Here is a 24,084-nt window from a genome sequence, read left to right as displayed (position 1 = left end):
GGAAATGAGGCATGTAGCAATTTCTCCAAGTAATCTCCTGCAGCCGGGGCAGCCCCTGGGAACGCAGACTTCCACCCGCTGCTGCTTTCCAGGCAAAGGCCTTCTCCCTCCAGGCTTGTCTAAGAAGAGGGGGAGGTGGTGGGAGAGAAGAGGAAGAGATGGAAGGGCTGTGAAAGCGGGGGCCGGGTGAGGGCTGGGGCTGAGGAACAGGTAGGCGGCGGACCCAGGCTGGCCAGTGCTGTGTGCAGGTCTGGGTCCCAAGGCCTTCGAGGCCACTCTCCCCACGACCCACCCCCTCCCCACGCTTCGCTCATCCTTTTTTCTCTCTTTCTTTTCTTTCCTTTCTTTCCTCCCTTTCCTCCCTTTCTCTCTTTCTTTCTTGTTTTAAACAAAGGTGTCCGTTTCAGAGACAGCAGGGAATGGCTGAGTTGAAGGAGGGATGCAGTCATTTAAGGCGAAGCCCGAGGAAGGAGCAGAGGCGTGAGGGCTGCTGCTTCCAAGACCGGGGAGAGGGGCTGAAATCGCGGACTCTCTCTGGGGGACCCAGGAGACTGCTCCTCCTGGCAGGACCCCTCTCTCCCAGAGTGGCATCGCGCAGACAACGCGCCTGGTGCCCGCCCCTCAGGACCGGACGCCGGGTGTCGTGGGGTGCCTGGGACCCCCGCCCGCTTCCGTCGAGCGCCCGCCCCCGGCTTCTCGCGCCGGCTCCAGCGCCCCCGCCGCTCCCTCCCGCAGCCGGCCTCGCTCCCCTCCCCGCCCCTCCCGGCGCGCGTGCGCCCCGTGCCCGCGCCCCTCCCCCGCCACCGTGGGCGCGCTCGCGTGCCCGTCGTCCCGGGCGGGAGCTGGAGACGGCCGGCGGCTGCTGGACGAAGAGCGGGCGCCGGGAGCGCCGAGAGCGCGGCCGGGCGAGGCGGGAGCGCGGGCGCTGGCCTGGCCGCGGGCGGGGGCCGCCGCCGCGCCGCTGCCCCCCTGTCGCGGGCCGGGCCGCGGCGCCGAACGCGAGGGCCGGGCTCCCGGGGCTGGCGGCCATGGGCAGGAGCCGGAGGCGGCAGCGGCAGCGGCAGCGGCGGGCCCCGCGGGCGGGGAGGCGCGCGGCCCACGGCCCCTGACGGCCCCTGACGGCCCCTGGCGGCCCGGCGCGCCCCCGCGCTCCCTGGGGGGCCGTAGCCTGGCAACGCCCGGCGCGCCCGCCCATCCCCCGCTGCCCTTTTTCTCCTGGCCGGGTGCGAGGGAGCATGCCCGCGCCTGGCCTCGGCCAGCGAAGAGTTAACCTGAGGGGCGAGCCGCTGCCCCCACCTCGGGGGCGTGTCCCCCTCCCCCGCTAGACGGCCCGCCCCCCGCGCCAGGGTATGGCCCTCGGCCCCGGCCCGGGACCCGAGGTCCCGCGCCCGGGTCAGTGAAAGGCGTCTTCCCTTTCCCGCCCTCCGCCTCCTCTTGCCGGCCAGCAACATGGGATGTAATATGTGCGTGGTCCAGAAACCGGAGGAGCAGTACAAAGTGATGCTGCAGGTAGGGCTGCCAGCGCTGCGGCGGGGGCGCGGCCCTCCGCGGGGAGGAGCGGGCCAGTGGGGAGGCCCGGAGCGGCGGGCGTGGGAGAGCGGGAGGGCTCGAGGAGGACAAGGTAGGGAGCCGTCCGCACCCTCCCATCCTGGGGCTGTTGGGTGTTGGCGCTCCGTGGGAACCAGCCACGGGTGGGGTGGGAAGTTGGGGTTGGCCCGGGTGGGGCGCGCTTCAGTCCCGGGAGGCGCGGTGCGGCGGGCGCGGGATGGAGGTTGCATAGCAACGAGCGCAGCTCCCCGCACACGGTCTCCCCGCAGGACCCAGGGCGGGGGAGGGAGCCAGGCTCCCGCCGTGCGGGGGGCGCCGAATCTAGATCCCGGCGGGCCTGGAGCGTGGGAGTGCTTGGGCGTCCCCGGGCGCCGTCCAAGTCCGTCCGGGAGCTGGGTGTCCACCCCAACACCCACTCCCGCCTGGCCCTGCCCGAACGATGGGCTCCCGGGCCTTGGGCGTCTCGGGTGAGTGGGCACCGCCGGGATCAGCGGGTTGGGCTCTCTGCGGGTGGCAGTGCCTGGCCGGGCTTTGGGGGGCGTGGACTAGCAGGGCCTCGCGGGGAGGGAAGGAGACGCGGGGCCCGGAGCTCGGACCTGGAGCCCAGCCCCGCGGCCTGGAACGGGGCTTCTTGCCTGTGCGTGGCGTGACTACGTGAGTGCGTTCCTGTGCTCCGTCTCTGTGTGCGCGGAGGCTCCCCCGGCCCCGCATTTGTGTACTTTCTGTGTGCACCCTGCAAACTGTCTAGAGAAATGTCCCGGATGCTGTGGGCTAAGACCCCCTAGGGCTAAGTGGAGGGAGGTCAAGGTCAAGGCACCCAGGAGCAGACAGGGCTCAGACAGGTATGCGTTTAGTGGCCTGGATTCAACTCCCGGGTTTATTGGTCTGGACTGGGAAGGAATCAAGTGCTTTGCAGGAAGGGTGTTGGCTTGGGAGAACGTGGGGGAACGCGTGCAGGGATCGGCGAGAACTCCGGGGCGGGGGCGGGGGGAGGAGGGGCTGGGCACGGGGGTAGAATTCCCAGGAATCCGGGGACTGACTTCACGCTGTGAGCTGAGCTCCTCTGGCCGCCTTGTGCGGGAGCGGAGGGGCAGGGCGGGGACGCAAATCTTGCCCCACCCTGGCGGAGCTCCTGGTCCTCTCTCCCCGGCCCTTCTCCGGGGGTGCGCGGGGCCCTTGGCTTCTCCCGTTCGCTGTCCTCCGCCTTCTTCCCTCTGCCGGCTGCCACTCCTCGTCTCTTGTTCCCGCTGTTTGGAAACCTTGTGTGGCCATTGCCAGCCCCCTAGCGGGATAGGAATGCGACCGAGAGGGCGTCCTGTGGAATCGGTGTTGGATTCCAGGGCTGGGATGGTTGGTTGACGGGGACTCTGGATCCCATTCTACTGCTTCCTTTTCGGGAGTCATTCCAACAAACGGCAAGCGATTTCTCCAAGCGATTCCTCCGGGGCCGTTTTGACTTTCCTGGAGAAGGATTGGTGTCGCTCTTCATTTAAGGCCAACCTCGTGGGGACGTGTGGATAGGGGAGAGCGACCCGAGCTGCACCCCAGGCCTGAAATGAGCCATGGGACGACACCGGTAGCCCTTGGGGCTCCCCACAGCCCTCCGGGAAGGCCTCGGTAGGTCGGGCTGGGCCTGCCTTCAGGGAGGTGAACTTGGGTGGGCCCTCCCTGCTCTGCGCCCTAAGCTCTCCTTCATGGAAGGGGCTTGCCCTCCCCAAGGAGACCCGCCAGGAGGAGGGCCACTGCCGCATGCGCTCTCTGTGCGCTTTCCTGCTGGGCTCCCTTTGAAAACTCCCGTGGAAGTTTGGCTGCAAACTTTCACTTTCTACATTCCTCCTTGGCCCAATCACAGCCGGGATTTTAGGAGGAGAACCATCCTTTACAACTAAGGGAAAACAAGAGGACTGAAAAAAGTAGATACGGAAAGCAGTGCAAGCCATGAGGTGTCCCAGGGGACTGCGCTTCTAGGGGTGGACGCATCACCAGGTCCCAGCCTCTTCAGAGGAGAAGGAGCTTTTGTTCCAAAAGACGGGTCAGCTTCTGGGACCCCGTGCCTGCCTCCCGGCCTCCTTAAACACGGGTGCTCCTCCATCTTCAGGGGGCACTTTTCCCTGTCTCCCCTGAGTAACCTCATCTGCACCTTGTCAGGGTGAGGCACTTCATGGGTCTGATTTTCAGAAAGAAGCACATGTGCATCTGCAGCGCCTTCCATATACAATCCACAGAGGCCTGGGATCCCCAGGCTAGGAACCCCCCAGTCTCCAGCCTAGCCTTGTGTTCCAAGCCATTTTCTGCCAGTGACTCACAGCACTTCCAAAATTACAGCTGTGTTGAGCTATAATTCTCCTACTGTACAACTTACCCTTTCAAGGTGTACAACTCAGTGGTTTTTAGTATACTCACAAGGTTGTGCAACCCACACCAGTAATTCCAGAACATTTTCATCACCCCAAAAGAAACCCTGCACTCATTAGCAGTCACATTCCCATTTCTCCCACAAACTTCCTAGCCCCTGGCACCCACCAATCTACTTCCTGTCTCTATGCATTTGTTTATTCTAAACATTTCATAGAAACTGACCTTTTGTGTCTGGCTTTCATTAATCGTAATGTTTTCAAGGTTCATCCATGTATCAGTAGTCAATTTCTTTTTATTGCCAAATAATATTTCATTTTGTGATATACAACATATTTATCCATTCGTCGGTTGATGGGCATTTGGGGTGCTTCCACCCTTGGGCTGTTGTGAATAGCGCTGCTGTGAACACTGGTCTACTTGTATCTGTTTGAGTCCTTGCTTTTAATTCTTTGGAGCATGTGCCTGTAGCCATTGAACTGTTTTCCACAGTGGCTGGAACCAGTTTACATTCCCACCAGCAACATATAAGGGTTCCAATTTCTCTATATCTTTGCCAACAGTTGTTATTTTCTGGGTTTTTGTTATGGCTGTCCTGCTGGGTGTGAAGTGGTATCTCATTGTGATTTTGATTTGCACTTCCTGTTAGCTAAATGATGTTGCGCATCTTTTCTTGTGCTTGTTGGCCATTTGTGGATCTTCTTTAGAAAAATGTCCGTCCTGGCTGGTCTCAAAACTCCTGACCTCAGGTGATCCACCCACCTCGGCCTCCCAAAGTGCTGGGATTACAGGCGTAAGCTACCGCACCCGGCCAAGGCAGTAAATTTTATGTTATGTGATTTTTACCAAAAATAAAAATAATAGTTTGTATATTTCATTTGCAAAAAAAAAAAAAAAAGAAAGAAAAATGTCTGTCCTTAAGCCAGCGCCACACTGCTTTCATTACTGCAGCTTTGTAGTAAGTTTTGAAATAAGGAAATAAGAGTCCTCCAACTTTGTACGTCTTTTTCAAGACTGTTTTGTCTATTCTAAGTCCCTCAAGTTTCCATATTCATTTCAGGATCAGGTTGTTAATTTCTGGAAAGAAGCCAGCTGGCATTTTGATATAGATTGCATCAAATTTGTGGATCAATTTGGGTGGTATTGTTCATGAGCATGGGGTGCGTTTTCCATTTATTTAGGTCTTTAATTTCTTTGCATGATGTTTTGCACTTTTGTTAAGTATATTCATGAGTATTTTCTTTATGATGCTATTGCAAATGGAATCGTTTTCTTAATTTTACTTTCAGCTTTCTCATTGCTACTGTATAGAAATACAATTGATTGGCTGAGCGTGTTGGCTCACACCTGTAATCCCAGCACTTTGGGAGGCCAAGGCGGGTGGCTCACCTGAGGTCAGGAGTTCAAGACCAGCCTGGCCAACATAGTGGAACCCCGTCTCTACTAAAAATACAAAAAAAATTAACGGGGCATGGTGGTATGTGCCTGTTATCCCAGCTACTCAGGAGATTGAGGCAAGAGAATCGCGTGAACCCCAGAGGCAGAGGTTGCAGTGAACTGAGATCGCACCACTGCACTCCAGCCTGGGTGACAGGGCAGGACTCTGTCTCAAAAAAAAAAAATTGATTTTTATACATTGATCCTATATCTTGCGACCTTACTAAAATTGTTTATTAAGTATAATTTGTTCAGTAGATTCCTCAGGATTATCTACATGTTAGGATCATGTCATTGGCAAATAGAAATCGTTTTTCTTCCTTTCCAATCTGGATGCCTTTGATTTATTTTCTTTCCTTTTTTTTTTTTTTTTTTTGAGACACAGTCTCACTCTCTCACCCAGACTGGAGTGCAGTGGTACAATCTCGGCTCATGCAACCTCCGCCTCCCGGGTTCAAGTGATTCTCCTGCCTCAGCTTCCTATGTAGCTGGGATTACAGGCATACACTACCACACCCAGCTAATTTTTGTATTTTTAGCAGAGACGAGGTTTTGCCATGTTGGCCAGGCTAGTCTTGAACTCCTGGCCTCAAGCAATCCTGCCCGCCTCGGCCTCCCAAAGTGCTGGGATTACCGGTGTAAACCACCGTTCCCGGCCCTTCGATTTCTTTTTCTTGTTAATTTGCTTTGGCTAGAGTATCCAGTACAATGTTGAATAGAAGTGTCAGTGAATGTCTTTCCCTTGTTCCTCATCTTAAAGGTAAAGAAGCTTCCAGTCTTTCACTAGGGGGTATAAAGTTAGCTGTGGCTTTTTCATAGCTGTCCTTTATCAGGGTAAGGAAGTTCCCATTCTATTCCTAGTGTGTTTTTATCATGAGAGGCGTTGGATTGTGCAGTGCTGCTTCTGTAGCTAGTGAGATGACCACATGGTTCCTTTATTCCACGGATGCGGGTTGTCACAGGCACTTTCGTGTGTCATGTCGGAACCTCAGCCCCATTCCTATATTCCAATCATGTCCTCCTAGTTTGGAAAATCTGGGACCTCCCCTGAAAATGGAGGATTACTGCGTGTTGAGTTAGGAAAAGGAAGCAGGCTGGTTTTCCAGAATGGAAGGCAGGAAGCAGCATGTCCCCAGCTCCGGACCCTTTTCTGCAGCCCATGTCCCTCCACTGCCACCGGGCTCCCTTGTCATATATCTCATCATGGTCCACACTCTACTGAACTTGTCTCGGCCTTGGCACCCCCTCTCTGACACCATGATGTGCTTGCTAGCATCCGAGCACGCCGGAGATGGTCAGGGGATAAACCCCTGGTGCTTAGGACTGGTCTCCCGCCCATCCTACTCAGGCTTTACAGGGGGAGTGGGTCAGGACCACCTGTCGTTTCCCCTCCGTCCACATCGAAGGAGGTCAAAGGACACCTGGCCAGCCCTTCTGGTGATCTCCCGGGCATTCTTGCCTAAAGCACCTGCATGTGAGCCCCCATGGTGCTGGCAGCCATCCTGGGTGCGTGGCATTCAGCAGGGAGAGACTGCAGACAGGGCCTCGCCCCCTCCCCCAGACTCCCCTTTTGTTGTTGTTGTTGTTGTTTTTTGAGACAGAGTTTCGCTCTTGTTGCCCAGGCTGGAGTGCAATGGTACGATCTGGGCCCACCAAAACCTCCGCCTCCAGGGTTCAAGCGATTCTCCTGCCTCAGCCTCCCGAGTAGCTGGGATTACAGGCATGCACCACCATGCCCAGCTAATTTTGTATTTTTAGTAGAGATGGGGTTTCTCCATGTTGGTCAGGCTGGTCTCGAACTCCCGACCTCAGGTGATCCACCCACACCGACCTCCCAAAGTGCTGGGATTACAGGAGTGAGCCACCACGCGTGGCCCCAGGCTCCCCTTTTTGTAAGGGGGAGACCATCGCCAACACGTAGGCAACTGCGGGGGAGAGAAAGTACTGCTTGAGTGCAGGAGCGTGGCTGGCAGCCAGTGTCCCCTCTTCAGCGACGTCTTCCTCCAAACTGCTCTCCCACCCACCAAGCAAGGTGGCTTCTCTGGCTCCCTCCTGCTTGCATGGGGGCTTCCTGTGAGCAGGGATTTGGGTCTGACATGGGCACTCTGCCTCCCCGCCTCACTAGCACCGGATGGTGCCAGCACATCCACGCTGGCCTCCACCCTTCCAGGCGGAAGCTGGACTCTCAGTCAACTCAGTGGTTCTGCCACAGAAGCTGACTGGGGAAGAAGCAGGCTCTGAGAGTCCTTGTGGAGTGGAAGAACAGAGGGCCGGACACTGAATTCTGACTGCCATCTTCCGGACCAGGTCATCCTGTTTTGTATCATTGTCCCAAGATTGTAGAATGCCCTTTCCCCTTTCACCTCGGGGTTTCTGAGGACTGTCCAGTCCGCTGAAATGAAATTCGATAGTGCCAGAGAGCAGATTCGTGGTTGCAGGGAGGGGCAGAGGGGCATGAGGACACTTTTGGGGAAGATAGAAATGGCCACTGTCCTGACGGTGGTGACGGTTCCCCAGGTTCATGTATGACATATGAACACCTGCCCTCTGCACACTGAAGATGTGCAGGTTACCACCCAGCAACAGACCTCACCAAAGCTTTAGAACAGGAACTCCATGGCCACATGCACACATCCCGGGGGAAAGGCGTCCTTTCCTTCCTTCTACTTCAGGGGCCCTGCCAGAGAAGGCAGTGCAGTGTGGAGATAGGAATGGAGGCAGCCACCAACTGACAGCTGTGTGGCCAGGGGCAAGTCGCTGCATGGCCCACTGGCTCAGTGACTCAGTTTCCTCAACTGTGAAATGGCAGTGAACAGTGCTTGCCTCCGAGGGCCATTGTGACAAGGAAAACAGATGGTGTGTCCCCCGGGATCTCACTGGGTGGAGGGGGGAGTTGCTGCCCTCAGGCCATTCAGTTGGTCATTAAGAAGTGGAAATTGGCTGGGCGCAGTGGCTCATGCCTGTAATCCCAGCACTTTGGGAGGCCAAGGCGGGTGGATCACGAGGTCAGGAGTTCGAGACCAGCCTGGCCAGCATGGTGAAACCCCATCTATACTAAAAATACAAAAAATTGACCAGGCGTGGTGGCTCACGCCTGTAATCCCAGCACTTTGGGAGGCTGAGGTGGGCGGATCACCTCAGGTCAGGAGTCCGAGACCAGCCTGACCAACATAGAGAAACCCCATCTCTACTAAAAATACAAAATTAGCCGGGCATGGTGGCACATGCCTGTAATCCCAGCTACGCGGGAGGCTGAGGCAGGAGAATTGCTTGAATCCGGGAGGCGGAGGTTGTGGTGAGCTAAGATCACGCCATTGCACTCCAGCTTGGGCTCGAAACTCCATCTCAAAAAAAAAAAATATTAGCCGGGCATCACGTACCTGTAGTCCCAGCCGGGAGGCTGAGGCAGGAGAATTGCTTGAACTCAGCTGGTGGAGGTTGCATCAGCCAAGATCATGCCGCTGCACTCCAGCCTGGGCGACAGAACGAGACCCTGTCTCAAATAAATAAATAAATAAAATAAAATAAAAAATAATGAAAAAGGAAATTATATGGAGAAGGCCTTACATCTGGGTATGTCACAGTTAATGCCCAGTGACAGAAGAATGTCCAATATTATTCTGAGAATTTCAGGAAAGGGACCTCCAAGTTTTGAAGAAGTGTGATGTAGTATAATATTAGTTAGGACAGCCTGGGCAACATATTGAGACCTTGTCTCTACAAAAATAAAAAATTGCTCAGGCGTAGTGGCATGCGCCTCTAGTCCCAGCTTCTGGGGAGGCTGAGTGGGAGGACTGCTTGAACCCAGGAGTTGGAGGCTTCTGTGAGCCGTGATTGTACCACTGCACTCTAGCCTGGGCAATGGAGCCAGATTGTGTCTGGAAAAAAAGGAAAAAGAGAGAAAGAGAGAGAGAGAGAGAGGGAGGGAGAGAGAGAGAGAGAGAAAGAAAAAACAGATGGACAGGGAACAAAGCGGAGGCATATGTGGTCATTTTGCACAGGAGTTGGGCCAGAGGAGGCAAGGCTGAGCAGCCTGGGGCTGGACAAGATGTCCTCCCTTTCAGTGCATTCTGCCTGTCCTCATGGCTGCTTGGAGCATTGAGAATGAAAAACGCTGCAGAGGAAATATTGCTTTGATTGTTGCTAGATGTGAACTGTGCCCTTAGCCAGTCAGGTTAGCCCGAGGTGGGTGAGAGGATGGGTTTAGTTGCTGGGCCACGTGCCTGGAAAGCTGTGAATATGTACCTGAAGGTTGATCTTGATGATGGCTTCAGGAAGTGGTTGGCTTTTCCTGTGCAAGGTGTGGGACACCCCTCTTTCCTGTGTGTGTGTGTGGTTTTTTTTTTTTTTTTTTTTGAGACAGAGTCTTGCTCTGTCACCCAGGCTAGAGTGCAGTGTTATGATCTCGGCTCATTGCAGCCTTCGCCTCCTGGGTTCAAGCAATTCTGCCTCAGCCTCCCGAGTAGCTGGGATTACAGGCACCTGCCACCACGCCTGGCTACTTTTTGTATTTTTAGTAGAGACAGGGTTTCACCATGTTGACCAGGCTGGTCTCAAACTCCTGACCTCTAGTGATCCGCCTGCCTCGGCCTCCCAAAATGCTGGGATTACAGGTGTGAGCCACCACGCCCGGCCTCCTTTCCGCTTCTGAGCCAGGACTATGGAGGTGTCTGAGAGGCCACCACTCTCCCAGAAGGGTGGGGGCCAGGTGGATTGATGAGACTTCAGCAGACCCTGGGCTTCGGGGAGGGAAGGGGAAGTGAGGGGAAAGAAAGATGCTTGCCTCATGCAGAAGGCCTTCGTTGAGGTCCGCCCTGGTTCCTCCAGGGCGCGCTCTGAGTCAGTACAGCGCCACCCTCCACCCGAAGTCCTTGTTAAAGTGCACTTTCTGACTGAGCCACCAGCATGGGGCCTGGGGTTCTGCACTTCTCACAAGCTCCCAGGTGATGTGGATCCCACTGGCTGTGAGTAGCTAGGGCCTTGGGTAGGGACCGGGAGTAAATCCATGGTCGCCCCAAACCACATTAACATGGATGGTGAAGTAAGGTGTTGTGTTTTTTTTTTTTTTTTACAAATACAAGGTGAGGCCTCACCCCACACCTATTAAATCAGAACATCCAGGGGTCGTTGCCTACGTGGGGGCTTTACAGGACATAACTTGTTCTTCCCTGCCATGTGCAGCTAACTGACCCTCCTTCCCTGTCACCGGCACCCCTACCAGTATACATGTCTCTCATGGACACCCGGACACCCCTCCCCCCCACTAACTGCTCAAAGGCCTTTGAGATGAAGCCCTCCCATGTTTCTCTCTTCTGCCCCCAGGCAGAAAGGGTGGGCACAGAGTTATGGAGGCGGGTGGTGTGGCTTGCCCAGGAGGCCACAGTTGGGGGCATGGGCAGCCATGCTACTTGCCGGGCCTGTCACCTCTTTGTCCCTGCTAGAATTCTTACACATTGGTGGAGACATTTTGCAGCCACCAATGCAGTAATTAATTCAGGCAAAAATCATCACTGGATGCCAAAACCATTAGATGTAAGGTTGTTGGGGACAGAATATTCACAAAGTCTCCAAATATTACCCCAAATTACCTGTGAAACAGGAAGGGAAACTGCGTCTTTACAGGGGAGAGATCTGGCAGCCGCCACCTGGACCACGTGATCAAACTGAGCCTCTTCAACAGTGGGGCAGCCTGACCCTGCCAGCCGTCAGATGTGGGGCTGGGGAGGAGACATACAGCATCTCCTGCAAGGTGCTCTTGTCAAAACGCTCAGCCTGAATCTCACCACGGGAATGAATCAGGCAAATTCAGACTCTGGCACATTCTATAAGGACTGGTCTCTTCCAAGAAGTCATTCCCATTAAAGTAAACAAATATATATATATATATTTTTTCTAGATTAGAGAGGAGACATAATAACTAGAGACCTAACAACCGAATGTAATATGTGTGCTTCTTGATTGAATCCTAGATTTTTTGTTTGTTTGTTTTGTTTTTGAGATGGAGTCTCTCTGTGTCGCCCAGGCCGGAGTGTGATGGTGTGATCTCAGCTCACTTCAACCTCTGCTTCCTGGGTTCAATCGATTCTCCTGCCTCAGCCTCCCAAGTAGCTGGGACTACAGGCTGCACCACCACGCCCCGCTTTTTTTTTTTTTTTTTTTTTTTTGAGACGGAGTCTTGCTCTGTTGCCCAGGCTGGAGTGCAGTGGCACGATCTCGGCTCACTGCAACCTCCTTCGCCTCCCAGGTTCAAGCGATTCTCCTGCCTCAGCCTCCCTAGTAGCTGGGACTACAGGTGCAAGCCACCACGCCTGGCTAATTTTTGTATTTTTAGTAAAGACGGGGTTTCACCATATTGGCCATGCTGGTCTCGAACTCCTGACCTCGTGATCTGCCCTCCTCAGCCTCCCAAAGTGTTGAGATTACAGGTGTGAGCCACTGTGCCCAGCCTCAAATCCTAGATTTTTTAAAAAAGCTATAAGGGTGTTAGCGAGACAGCTGGGGAGATGTGAGGCTGGCCCATTGTATGAGTGTGGAATTCCGTGCTAAGGGTGTTGTGGTTCCACGGAGAATGGAACTGATGGCATCTTGCTTTCAAATGCTTCTGCACATGTGTGTGTAGAAACCCCGAGAGAAGGTGTGGGGAATCTGCAGATGTTCCCACATGCTTGTGGGTGGACAATTTTCAAAATCCCGAGCTGGGGAAACATGAATGGGGACTTTGCTGGGCCACTGAGTGGGTGAATGTAGTGAGCCTGTGGCTTCTCCTTTCTCCTCTGATGCTCTACTCGTTGGGAGATCCCCCGGAACCCCCTGATGCCTGACCTGGCCTGGAAGCTAGAGTCACAACTGCTTCCAAGGTGTCCTGGACACTCCAGACGGCAGAGCTGAGAGCCAGCAGGTGGGTCAGAGCTCCGCCCGGGGCAGAGGATGACTTCCTGTCTCTGTCCTTCCCCAGCCTGTTTCCTACTCCACAGCAGTGGGGTAAGGGGAGTCCGAAGGTGGCAGCCCCGCCGCGTGGCAGCCAGGGGGGCCCCTGGAAGTGATGTGGCTCCCATCCCGCGCGTTGCCAGCGAGAGTGAAAGGGGTCGCAGGCGCCGTGTGACAAGCACTTGGGATCGCGAGTCTCCCAGGCCACAACTGTTTTCTTAGCCTCTCCGGCCTCTCTTCTCCGCTTCCCAGAGATTCCTGATCAGCAAGAGGGCGTCGCGCTCCAGCCGGCTGTGCGCCTGCCACCGCTGGGTGCAGGAGGGTGCCTGGGGCAGGGCCGGGAAACAGAGCTCAGCCTCCGACGCGTTTGGCGGGGCGGGCGGGCAGGAGTCCTGCCAGTGCAGCCACCAGCGTGGCGGCGCAGGGACGAGTGTGGTCCGCCCTGCTCCCGCGGCCGCAGCCACCCCGCCGCCGTCGCGGCGCGCTCTTTGTCTGCGGCTCCGGGCTCAGGGGGCGGGGCGAGCGCGCCTGGGGCCCCGCCCTCGCCGCCTAGGGCGCCCCGCTTCCCGGTCCCCTAAGGCCTGCCAGTCCCTTGCCCAGCGGGAGATTGCCGCCCCACAGCGACTGCCCGTGGGGCCGACTTCGCGTCATGCCTGCCTCGCCTGCCCCGTGTTGCCCCCTCCCCTGTCCCTGTGTCCCCCTCCCCTGCCCACATGTCCCCCTCATGCGGGGAAAGCGGTGCCAGCACTTTCCCTGGCCTTGAGAATCGCTCTTCCATCGGTATTCAGCCGCCCCTCTGATGTCCCTGAAAACCCAACCTGTTCCTTCTCTGTAAAAAGCTCCGGAAGGCTGTGTCGATGCAGGTCGAGCTTCCCCACCCGGCCCCCTCCCACCTTTTAGCAAATCCAGAGGTCCCACCTTCGCCCTCCCCTCCCGGGCTCCGACCCAGTGCATTGAGCTGCTCCTCGGCTTCCCTCCCGGGACTTCCTAGTCTCTCTCCCCAACCGGCGCAGTGTCAGGGTGCCCCAGGACTCTCCTTGGGCCTCTCCTGTTCTTGTCTACATTCACTCCCTAGGTGAGCTCCTCCATCGCATGCTTTTGCTTTTTAAATTTTTATTTATTTCTTTTCAAATTTTTATTATTTTTGAGACAGGGTCTCAGTCTGTTGCTCAGGCTGGAGTGGAGTGGCACAATCATGGCTCACTGCAGCCTTGACATCCCAATGCTCAGGTGATCCTCTTGCCTTAGCCCTACTGCCTGCCCCCTACCTCCTCCACCGCTTGGGGCTACAGGAGCGAGACACCATGCCCAGCTTCATCTCATGATTTTTTTTTGTTTGAGACGGAGTCTTGCTCTGTTGCCCAGGCTGGAGTACAGTGGTGTGATCTCGGCTCACTGCAACCTCCACCTCCCGGGTTCCAGTGGTTCTCCTGCCTCAGCCTCCCAAGTAGTTGGGATTAGAGGTGTCTGCCACCATGCCCTGCTAATTTTTGTATTTTTCGTAGAGATAAGGTTTCGCCATGTTGGCCAAGCTGGTCTCGAACTCCTGACCTCAAGTGATCCATCCGTCTCGGCCTCCCAAAGTGCTGGGACTACAGGCTTGAGCCACCGTGCCCGGCCGTCATCTCATGATTTTAAATAAAGAAAAATTCCTAGTTTAATTGAACAGCAATGGTCACATGCCACCCAGTTAGCTGACTTGGACTTGGGCCAGACGTATTTGGAGTGGGGCACTGGAGATGTCCACATGCCTCGGGAAGTTCAAGCTAGAGATAAAAACCTTCCATTCCCTGCCCTGGGCCTAATCCCTGAGTCCTTCCTTCCTCGGTCTTCCTCACTGCTGTGAGGATACCCCTGGTCCTTGTGGTCCTGTGTGGCAATTTTATGTTTTCTTGTGGTAAAATACGCATAACATAACATTTACCACTAGTGACTTTTAGTCTGTTCTCAATGTTGTGCAGCCGTGGCCACTGTCTAGTTCCAGAACAGGTTCATCGCCCCAAAAGGGACCTCATACCCCTCAGCAGTGACTCCCCAGGCCCCCCTTCCTCCAGGTCCTGGCAACAATTCATCTGCTTTCTGTCTGCCTCTTTGCCTTGGCTAGACTGTGCTCATGCAGTCGTGTGTGCCGGTCTTTCATTCTTTTTATGTCGGGATGGGTGTACCATGTTGTGCTCATCCATTCATCCACTGGTGGACACGGGTTGCCTCTGAGTCTTGGTTACTATGGATACTCTGCTGTGAGCATCTGAGTATAAGTTTTCTTTGCATGCCTGTTCTCAACTATGGATACTCTGCTGTGAGCATTTGAGTATAAGTTTTCTTTGCACGCCTGTTCTCAGTTCTTTGGGGATTGTTGGGTCATATACATAAGCTACACCTAACCTTGTGAGGAGCCACCAGACTGCTTCCCTAGCTGCACTATTTTACATGCCCAGCAGCAAGGCGTGAGGCTCCAGGGTCCCCGCGTCCTCTCCAATACTCGTGCTTCCTTTCACTGATTTCGGCCTCCTTGTGGTGTGCGGCGGTATCTCACTGTGGTTTGGGTGTGCGTTTCCTCTGTGCGTACTGGCCCGTGCTGACACGTCTTTTCCTGCGCTTATTCGATGTCTTCTTCAAGCCCTCACTGTCCCTTGCCCCCAGCCCAACAGCAGGTCCTGGCAGCCTACCTCTAAAACCCAAGCTGACTCTGACCACATCCCACCACCTCTACTGCCACCCCTGGGGTCATGCCACCATCATCTGTGGTCTGGACCACTGCCATTGCCTGCTGATCTGGTCCCTACAAGCCTGTTCTCCTGGGAGCTCCCTTAGCTACAAGGAAGGAAGCATGGCTGGTTTCTTGTCATCATTTAGGTCTCAGCTCAAGTGTCACCAACCCAGAGAGGCTGTCCTGACCACTCTACCCACCCAGGCAAATTTGTCTCTGTCCCCTCCCACCTTCCAACCAAGCCCCTTGGGGAGCGGAACAGGATGGGGGGTGTGTTCTGGATCCGACCACCTCACACCCTCTGCTCCCCATGCAGTCCACTGTCTCTCCCTTCAGCTCCTTGGCACTCCTTTCCTATGGGGCACCCTGCCCAGGGCAGGTGGGGCAGGACTCCCCCCCTTCCCTCATCTCCCGTGCTTCCCGGGCCCACCCCACACCATCTGTAGCCTGCCCGGAAGTCACGTGTCCTCGGCCCACAGAATCCCCAGCACACGCCCCACCCATAGGCCTAGCCCCAGTCCCGGGGCCCCTGGTGCCCCACCTGCCAGGGCCCGTCCCCTGCCTTGCTCACCCCCCAACACCCCTGATTGTTGGAAAGGTCTTCCCATGCCCACCAAGACCCCCTCCCACTCATCTGTGGGCGGGAGAGCTTGGTCCCTGCCCCACGTTGCCCCCCCTAGCATCCAGGCCCACCACCGAGCCCCCGACAGGCCTGGGAACCCCACTGGTGGGTGAGGACACACCAGCTGGGGGTCTTGCTCACACCGAGGGGCTGGGGGTGGCGGTGCCTTTCCCTGCCTTGGGCTGCAGGCCGCTGGGTGGGCACCGGCTCCCTCGGAAGGCAGCCCAACCCGGGATCCTGCCGGCCCTGGCCCCCACCCTGCCGGCCGGGGCCTGGGGCGATCAGTGCCCCAGCTCCTGTCCTCTTCTGCTCAGATGCTGGGCTGGGAGATCAGGGGCCACAGCTCGGCCACTCAGAGCCCTTTCTGCAAGTCTTAGAGGGACCAGTTGGGGGGTGTGTGCAGAGGGGCTGCGCTGTGGGGAGGGCGCATAGCTCAGTCCTCCTGGCCTGAGGCCCGCCTAGCCCAAGTGGCCTCCAGGACCCATGGCCAGGCCCTTCTGCAGCCTTCCAGAAAGAACCAGCTTCCCAGGGTTCCCTGGGGAAGGCCTGGGGCCACCTCCTCTGGAGGGGTGGGGCCTGTGCTTCATTCCTCCTTCCCCAGGTCCCCTTCCAGGCCGCCAGGTCCCCTCCCCGACCTGGAGCCCACAGCCTTGTAATTAAATTGTAAACGTCCTTGTAATTAAATTCATGTAATATCCATTATTATTATTACTATTTTAGACTAAATTACTTAGAGCACATTGACCGGATCAAAGGCTACCATGAACGTTTTCAAGGGTTTTTATAGTTATTGACAAATTCTTCTCCAGAAAGTTGACCACTTTACACTCTGGGGTAAGATTCAGACTAAGTGTGTCTAGAAAGGGCGATGGGGTCGGCTGGGAGGAGGAACTGGGCTTGCAGGGGACCTGGGGCGGTGAGTGCTCTCAGTGTGCAAAGGGGAACTGGGCTGTCCCAAGCAGGATGTGAGGGCCACTTGGGCCACATTCAGGCAGAGGGGCCCTGCTAAGGCTTGAGTCCCCTGTTCAGAGCAGGGACCATGGTGGAAATTAAGGACTTTCATGTCAACTGTGGTTGAGATTGGAGCTGCAGTCCTAGAGTCAGCCCTCTTGGGCCCATCTTGGCAGCAAATCAGGAAGGAAGTAGACCTGTGTGCTGAAGAGTCGCCATGGGGCATGTCAAGCCCCTGGCTGAGCCGTGGTGTGCTCACAGGCTGCTGCACTCCCCGGGGCAGCTGAGTGCCAGGGACTTGTATTTTCATCTTTGTGCTCCTCTGCCTCCTCAGTGTGGCGCTCTGAGCACTTCGATTATTTGAAAGGAAATGCGAAAATTTGTACAAAATCTATTGTGCTAGCACGGGATGGAGGAGGGGTCTTTGTGAACAGGCTTTGAGGGTTTGCTTGGCTCCCAGCTCACTACCCAATCAACAGGGTTGACTGCCACAGGGTGGCCTCGCTAAGGTGAAGCATGATGCCCAGCATGTGGTCAGGATGGCACGGGAGCACTGGAGAAGATGAGAACCTGGGTCATCTCATCTTCGCTGGGAGTCGCTCAGAGTCGCTGGGAACCTGGGCGAGGGGGGACAAGGGGCATTTGAGTGGGCTTCAGGTACATGAAGTGTTGCAAGATAAAGTGGGTTTCTTCTGGATTGTTCCAAAGGAGGGAGGTTGCTCTCAATGAAGGAAACATTCAATAGTGAGAGTTTTCCGATAATGAGCTCAGTCAACAATCCCCATTCTCCCCATACTAGAAGCAAAGTGGATTTCTTCTGGATTGTTCCAAAGGAGAGAAGCTTGCCCTTGATGAAGGAGAATTTTTTTTTGGAGGGGTGGGGGTGGATGGAGTCTGACTCTGTTGCCCAGGCTGGAGTGCAGTGGTGCAATCTCAGCTCACTGCAGCCTCCACCTCCCAGGTTCAAGTGATTCTCCTGCCTCAGCCTCTCAAGTAGCTGAGGTTACAGGCGTGCACCACCATGCCCAGCTAATTTTTGTATTTTTAGTTGAGACGGGGTTTCACTGTGTTGGCTAGGCTGGTCTTGAACTCCTGACCTCAGGTGATCTGCCTGCCTTGGCCTCCCAAAGTGCTGGGATTACAGGCGTGAGCCTCCGTGCTGGGCAATTTTTGTATTTTAGTAGAGTCCGGATACATCAGGCCCAGGGGCTGGGTCATGCCTGTAATCCCAACACTTTGGGAGGACTAAGCAGATGGCTTGAGCCCAGGAGTTCGAGACTAGCCTGGGCAACATGGTGAAACCCCGTCTCTTATTATTATTATTTTTTAAAAGGTAGATCAGATAAATTACAGGTCCTTAATACATATTCAACAAATTACGGAAATATATAAAATTTTAATTCAGCCAAGAAACATATTAAACTTTTATCTTCAGCAAACTGTTAGGAGTTGGGATGGAAGTAGAACTCAGGGTGAAGCCCTCTTGGGGTCTGTAGTCTAATGAAAGGGAGGTAATTAGACAATCACACATAAAAGGCTGAGCTCCGGCCTGGGTACCTTGAGGCCTCCTGGACTTGCTGTAGCATCTGGAGAAGTATGGGGCATCATCTCGCGTCACTTAGCACCAGCACTGCCACCCAGCCTTGATGTGGGCCCTGTTGGCCTGAGCGTTTTTCCTCGAAGAAGGTATTAAAGGCAGATTGAAGCCGCCTGTGCCCACCCATCCCCTACGCACTTCATCTGCTTGCCTCTCTGCCGTGTTTTCCACCAAGTACATACCATGAATAAGCATGTGCGCCTCCATTAACCGCACATGTAGAATACCAGGAATTGTTTGTTCGACCGCTGGCAGACCTTTGGGCTGTCCCTGGTGTTTGGCCACTGTGGCCTTCATGGCCACATCCTCCTGGTCCTCCTGGTGGTGGTTCTGAAGGGCATCTTCTCTCATCTCATGGCTCCAAGTGCTTGCTAGTGGGTCCCCTTTGTCCTGAGCACCTGTTGATATCCTTTGCCCATGTTCTTCTTGAGTTGTTTGTGTCTGTGTTTTCTTGTTGTGTTGTAGGAATTCTTCGCATATTCTGGAAAACCCATTATGAGGTCCATGCATTGTAAGGCTCTCCTCTGAGCCCGCCTTTTTACTGTGTTTAGGGTGTCTTTTGTCGTCTAGAAGTTTTACATCTCTTCCATTATTGCTTCCCTATTTGAAATATTGAGAATTTCATCTCTATCCCACACCATAGAGATATTGTTCTCTTGCTTTGCTTTGTCCCTGTAGGTCTTTGGTCCAATTGGAATTGCTTGGCCAGGGCTTGGACTAGGTCTTCTGTCTTAGTGGGGTGAGCTCCCAGGGTGTGGAAACGTCTGCAGGTGGGGCAGGAGGAAGAGTCTGGCGGGAAGCAAGCCTGGGGTTGGCCATGTTGAGTGTTTGTACCTTTTAGAGACTGGAGTGGTCGAGTAGGCAATCCGAGGGTTGGGGCATTACAGGGGTGGCTTTACCAGTGTGCTACCTCAGGATGGTTGGGGATGGGGTGGGGGGGCAGGGCTCTGAGCAGGACAGGAAGAGCTGCTGTCATCAGAAGGGCCACAATGTGGCTCCTTACCATGTGCCTGGCCCTATACCTCTTTGCTCATGGCCCCATATTTTCCCACCTTGTTGCCTCATTTCTTCCTTGGGGGTCCAGCATGACCTGATGAGGAGGAAAGAGAGAGCGAGAAGGCTTCAGGAGCCCATGGCTTCCACCCAAAGACCTGCCTGGCTGTCACAGGTGATCACTCTGATTGCTGCTGATCTGAGGTGCTGAGGCTGTGCCCACGCCCATCCCCCTCTTGACATCCCAGCCTCCACCAGCCCGCCCAGCAAGCTCTCCTCAGTTTCCATAGCAACACTGCTGTTCGGTAATGATTCCGGGTAGAAAGGCATTCCTGCGTTCTCTGTCATCTCTGTCACCTGAGCATCCCACTGCCTGCTTGCTGTCCTGCCCCGGGAGTTCAGGAAGAAACCCTGAGGACAGCTCCGAGCCCTTCCGCTTTTGTGTTGGCTTCTCCTCAAGGGCAGTGGTAAGCTGGTAAATGTTCCCAGACAAAAAGCCCTGATTTGGAAAATTTGCCAATTTCCCTGGTGTAAATGCTGCCACTATAGCCGATTTCAAGCCACCACTGTGATGTCACTGAACTTGGAGTGGGGGGAATGCACACACCATCACAGAGTATTCCCATCTCCCACACCAGATGTGAATAACCCCAAAAGCACAGATGACAGAAAAGTGTAGTAAGATAATTAGACAGTGATGTGTTCCGAGGATTTATTGCTTTTGTTGTTAATATCATTCAGTTACCTGTACATTTCTATGGTTAAAATACCAATAATTGCTGTGTTTGACAACTGGCTTCCAAATTTCCCAGCTTCAGTTGGCTCTAGCCACTGCTGCTGAGAGTGTCGAGGCCATTCCATCATGTCCCTTTGTCTACAGCCTTCCCGAACCCACACTCTGCTGCCGCCCACCCTCTTCCATCCTGCCTTTCTAACTGCAGCCCCTCCACCAAGCACAGCATGCCCTGTCCTGACTGACATTCTTATGGTCTTCCAACAAATACCTTCTTGGCTGAAAGCTGTTTCCTTTATAGTATTTGATCCAGAAATTCCACCTCAAGAAATTTTCTGCACCTTGACAACCACTGGTTACACAAAGATTTAAGTATGAAAAATGTACAAAATGGACTCCAGAATGTGTCTTTGCCACATTCTTTATAATAAAAAATCAAAGCCACCCTTACTGATGTGATGAACATGAGGGTCCACTGGTATGTTGGTGTGGATGGACCTTAAGGGGCCTGCAGCTGCAAAAATAGAAAACAGACTGGAAGGAAACAGGCCGCATGGCCAGGTGCGGTGGCTCATGCCTATAATCCCAGCACTTTGGGAGGCTGAGGCAGGAGGATTACTTGAGGTCAGGAGTTCAAGACCATCCTGGCCAACACAGTGAAAACCCATCTCTACTAAAAATACAAAAATTATCCAGGCATGGTGGTGGGTGCCTGTAATCCTAGCTATTGGGGAGGCTGAGGCAGGAGAATCACTTGAACCCAGGAGGCAGAGGTTGCAGTGAGCCAAGATTGTGCCACTGCACTTCAGCCTGATGACAGAGCAAGACTCTGTCTTTAAAAAAAAAAAAAAAAAAAAGCTGGGTGTGGTGGCACACACCTGTAGTCCCAGCTACTTGGGAGGCAGAGGCAGGAGAATTGCTTGAGCCCGGGAGGTGGAGGTTGCAGTGAGCCAAGATCGTGCCACTGCACCCCAGCCTAGGCAACACAGCAAGACTCCATCTCAACAACAACAAAAAAGCCCCCCAAAAAACAAAAAAATGAACTATGTTTCTTTTCTAATTGGACAAAACTGATTTTGACAAAAAGCTCTTTTCAGAGTATGAAAATTTTGGGGAGAAGGGAGACATAGAAAACTTCAATGATTATCTACAAGGACATAGTCAAATAGAAAAAAGGTAACGCAGGAGCCGCTGCTGAGGCCACAGGGGTTCCGAGGACAAGCTGGGCTCTCCTGAGATAGCTGTCTTCCCCAAAAGACTCCTACATCAGTGGTTCTACTGTATTGCAGGCACTAAGACAAGATTTTGCCGTCGGAATTGACATCTCTGTGAGAAACCCGGGGAGGGAGGAGCCGCCGTGAGAATGCAGGACAGAGAGTTCTTGTAAACTTGCTAATATTCGCACAACTCGGAAAAGCAGAGGGCTCTGTGCAGGCGCAGCCACCTGCGCCCACGCCCAGGGCCCTTCTGCCCTCTCATCTGGCACAAGTTCCCAGCCTGCTCCATCCCTAGGTGGACTCTGGGTCTCCTCGCCCTGCCCTCTCTGTGCTGACTGGGGGCTTTGCTTCCAACTGCAAACCAGCCTCCCTGGGTCTTTTCTTGGCCCTGTTCCCTTTGCCTGATGGAGGCCAGGTGTCCCCTGCTCCAGATGCCTTCCCCGCTCCCGCCAAGGCATGCATGGCCAGCCATGTGCTCCCTTAGCTGTGGGTAAGGTCTGTCCCCACGCTCACCCGCGGGGCATAGCCATTTGGGCATAATGCTAGTGTGTAGCCTCCCCAGGCCCAGAACAGCCCTTCCACAAGCCGCTGAGCCCATGAGGAGACCCTGCACGCCTGCCTGGAGAGCTGCCTCCTCCTAGAAGTGCTTCCTGCTGACCCTTGCTGGCCCCATGGCACGTGCCCTGAATTCTTCTGGAGTCTGTTCAGTCCTTCTTGGTCCTTAGTCATTCGTCCCTTCTCTACTTGTCTCCCTTCCCCAAGGAGGACTTGAAGGTCGCAGCATACTGTCCCAGGGTGCTGCGGAAGCAGCCTTCGACCTTGTGGGCACTCCTTGCCCCACCACCTGCGCTGTGCGTAATGGGCTTCCTTCTGCTACCCTTCATTGTCCTTCCTTCATGCCTACAACATCCCGCAGAGCTGCTCAGTTCCTACTTCTGCCTTGGGCCCTGGCCCCTGATGGCCTCCTCCTCCCCGACCCCTCCTTCTGGCCACCGGGCAGCCTGTCCTAGCTCATGACCTTGACTCAGTGCCGCAACCTTGCTGAGCTTGCTGACATGGTTTCCTCATCTGCAATAATGGCATCTCCCTCAAGGTTGTTGGGGGTTAGGATTTTGTGGGGACCCACATCAGGGGTCTTTCCCAGAATGTAGCACATGGCACGTGCCCAAAAAACAGTGGTGGCATTTTTTTTTCTTTGAGATGGAGTCTCGCTCTGTCACCCAAGCTGGAGTGCAGTGGTGTGATCTCGGCTCACTGCAAGCTCCACCTCCTGGGTTCACGCCATTCTCCTGCCTCAGTCTCCCGAGGAGCTGGGACTACAGGCGCCCACCACCACGCCCGGCTAATTTTTTGTATTTTTAGTAGAGACGGGATTTCACCGTATTAGCCAGGGTGGTCTCGATCTCCTGACCTCGTGATCTGCCCACCTTGGCCTCCCAAAGTGCTGGGATTACAGGCGTGAGCCACTGCACCCGGCCTAGTGGTGGCTTTATAAGGACCACTTTCTTGGCACCTCTTTTAGGCTACTTTGCAGTTCCAGGGGGCTTCTTGTACGTCAAGACCTTTTCTCTTGGGCAAGTCAGTTGTCACTGTTGAGGACACAACACCATATCTTTAGGCATCTTCCTACTTGTCCCGCAACCTGACCCTGGCCCTCCCTAGTGAGTAGACATTTGTTGAGAGACTGAGCTCATCTGAAGAGTCAAGGTCATCTTCTTGCTTGATGCTGAATGAGCACAACACAGATGCTCACTGAGTGTTGGCTGTTATGGTCCAGTCATTGCCAAGGAACTCAATGGGATCTTCATGCTAGCTCTGGCCTCAGTGACGCCCTAGAAAGAAGTGGGTCTGGATGGGGAGAGGCCAGGAGAGCTCAAGCAGTGTCTGGAGGACGTTGTAGGGCGGTATCACAGCCTCCAGACCCAGTGCACAGAGGCCGGGTCCCCCAGTCCTTGGTGTGACTTGGTGATCCCCAGCTGGCCTTCAGTGGGATGAAGGCTGAGCAGTGGGGCTTGCCTGGGAACAGGGGCACCAAAGGTAGCCAGGGCTGCAGACAGCAGATTCCTTGCTTGAGTGGATTGGGGTGCTGGTTGTCAGCCCAGGTCCTGCCAGCTAGGGCCTCTGCCTTGACCTCAGAGGGGAGGAGCAGGCCTTTGAGGGTTCTTACGGAGGCGTGTCTCTGCCGCAGGTGAACGGGAAGGAGCTCTCCAAGCTGTCTCAGGAGCAAACTCTGCAGGCCCTGCGCTCCTCCAAGGAGCCCCTGGTGATCCAGGTGCTGAGACGCAGCCCCCGCCTCCGGGGGGACAGCTCCTGTCACGACCTGCAGCTGGTGGACAGTGGCACTCAGACCGACATCACCTTCGAGCATATCATGGCGCTGGGCAAGCTGCGTCCGCCCACCCCACCCATGGTCATCCTGGAGCCGTACGTCCTCTCTGAGCTGTGAGTCGCCCTCAGGAGGGCCCCGGGCCCTGCCTCCAGAGAGGGCAGGCCACCTGGGGCGGCCATCCGCACGCCACCCTCTCGGGCAGGAAGCAGGCCCCTCGGCCTCCAGAGCTGACCGTGGTACCCAAGGGCTCCAAAACCTCCAGGCCTCTAGCCTTGGGCTGGGCTCCAGCAGGCGCCCCGTTGTATCTACCCCCAGGGCCGAGGGAGGACCCTCCTGTCCCGGACGTCGCTGTCGGAAGTGCCAGGGTTGAGGGCCTCAGCTCCTCCTCCTCCATCCTCTCTCCTCTGCTGCCTCACAAGCATCACTCCTTGAATCTTCTTGCATCCCTTGTCTGTCTCATTCCTCTACCTGCTCTGAATTTCCTCCATCTCTTCAGCTTCTTTCTTTGGCCCGACCGGAAGAAGGGCCTTTCATCCAGGCCTGGTGGCTCATGACCGCGTGAGCGCTGCCTCATTCTGCTAATCTTAGCCCGGGCTGCGGGGAGGTAGGCCACAGGGCCATGAGCAGCCAACCTTAGTTTTGGGGCCAGGAGGGCAGCCCCTGGA

The 24,084-nt window shown here is 55.1% G+C and overlaps 1 protein-coding gene across 7 annotated transcripts in view; it reads left to right on the top strand.

Annotated features, from left to right (window-relative positions):
- Positions 1-870: 870 nt before the first annotated feature.
- Positions 871-24,084, top strand: part of PDZD4 (PDZ domain containing 4) — a 28,827-nt gene continuing 5,613 nt past the window's right edge. Inside the window, exons 1-2 of one of the 7 annotated variants that reach the window (XM_054472560.2) lie at positions 871-1,509; positions 23,279-23,514. In XM_054472560.2, the coding sequence (XP_054328535.1) occupies positions 1,450-1,509; positions 23,279-23,514 (296 nt within the window). In that variant the 5' untranslated portion in view covers positions 871-1,449. Of the gene's footprint in view, positions 1,510-1,788; positions 2,016-23,278; positions 23,533-23,734; positions 23,978-24,004; positions 24,024-24,084 lie in introns of those variants that run through there. The other 6 variants (XM_054472559.2, XM_054472562.1, XM_054472561.1 and 3 more) reach the window with 6 other exon arrangements.

The sequence above is a fragment of the Pongo pygmaeus genome, chromosome X (genome assembly GCF_028885625.2).
Source record: "Pongo pygmaeus isolate AG05252 chromosome X, NHGRI_mPonPyg2-v2.0_pri, whole genome shotgun sequence".
Classification (NCBI taxonomy): Eukaryota; Metazoa; Chordata; class Mammalia; order Primates; family Hominidae; genus Pongo; species Pongo pygmaeus.
Note: the sequence above shows the minus strand (reverse complement) of the source record. Positions and strands in the feature narration are given on the sequence as shown.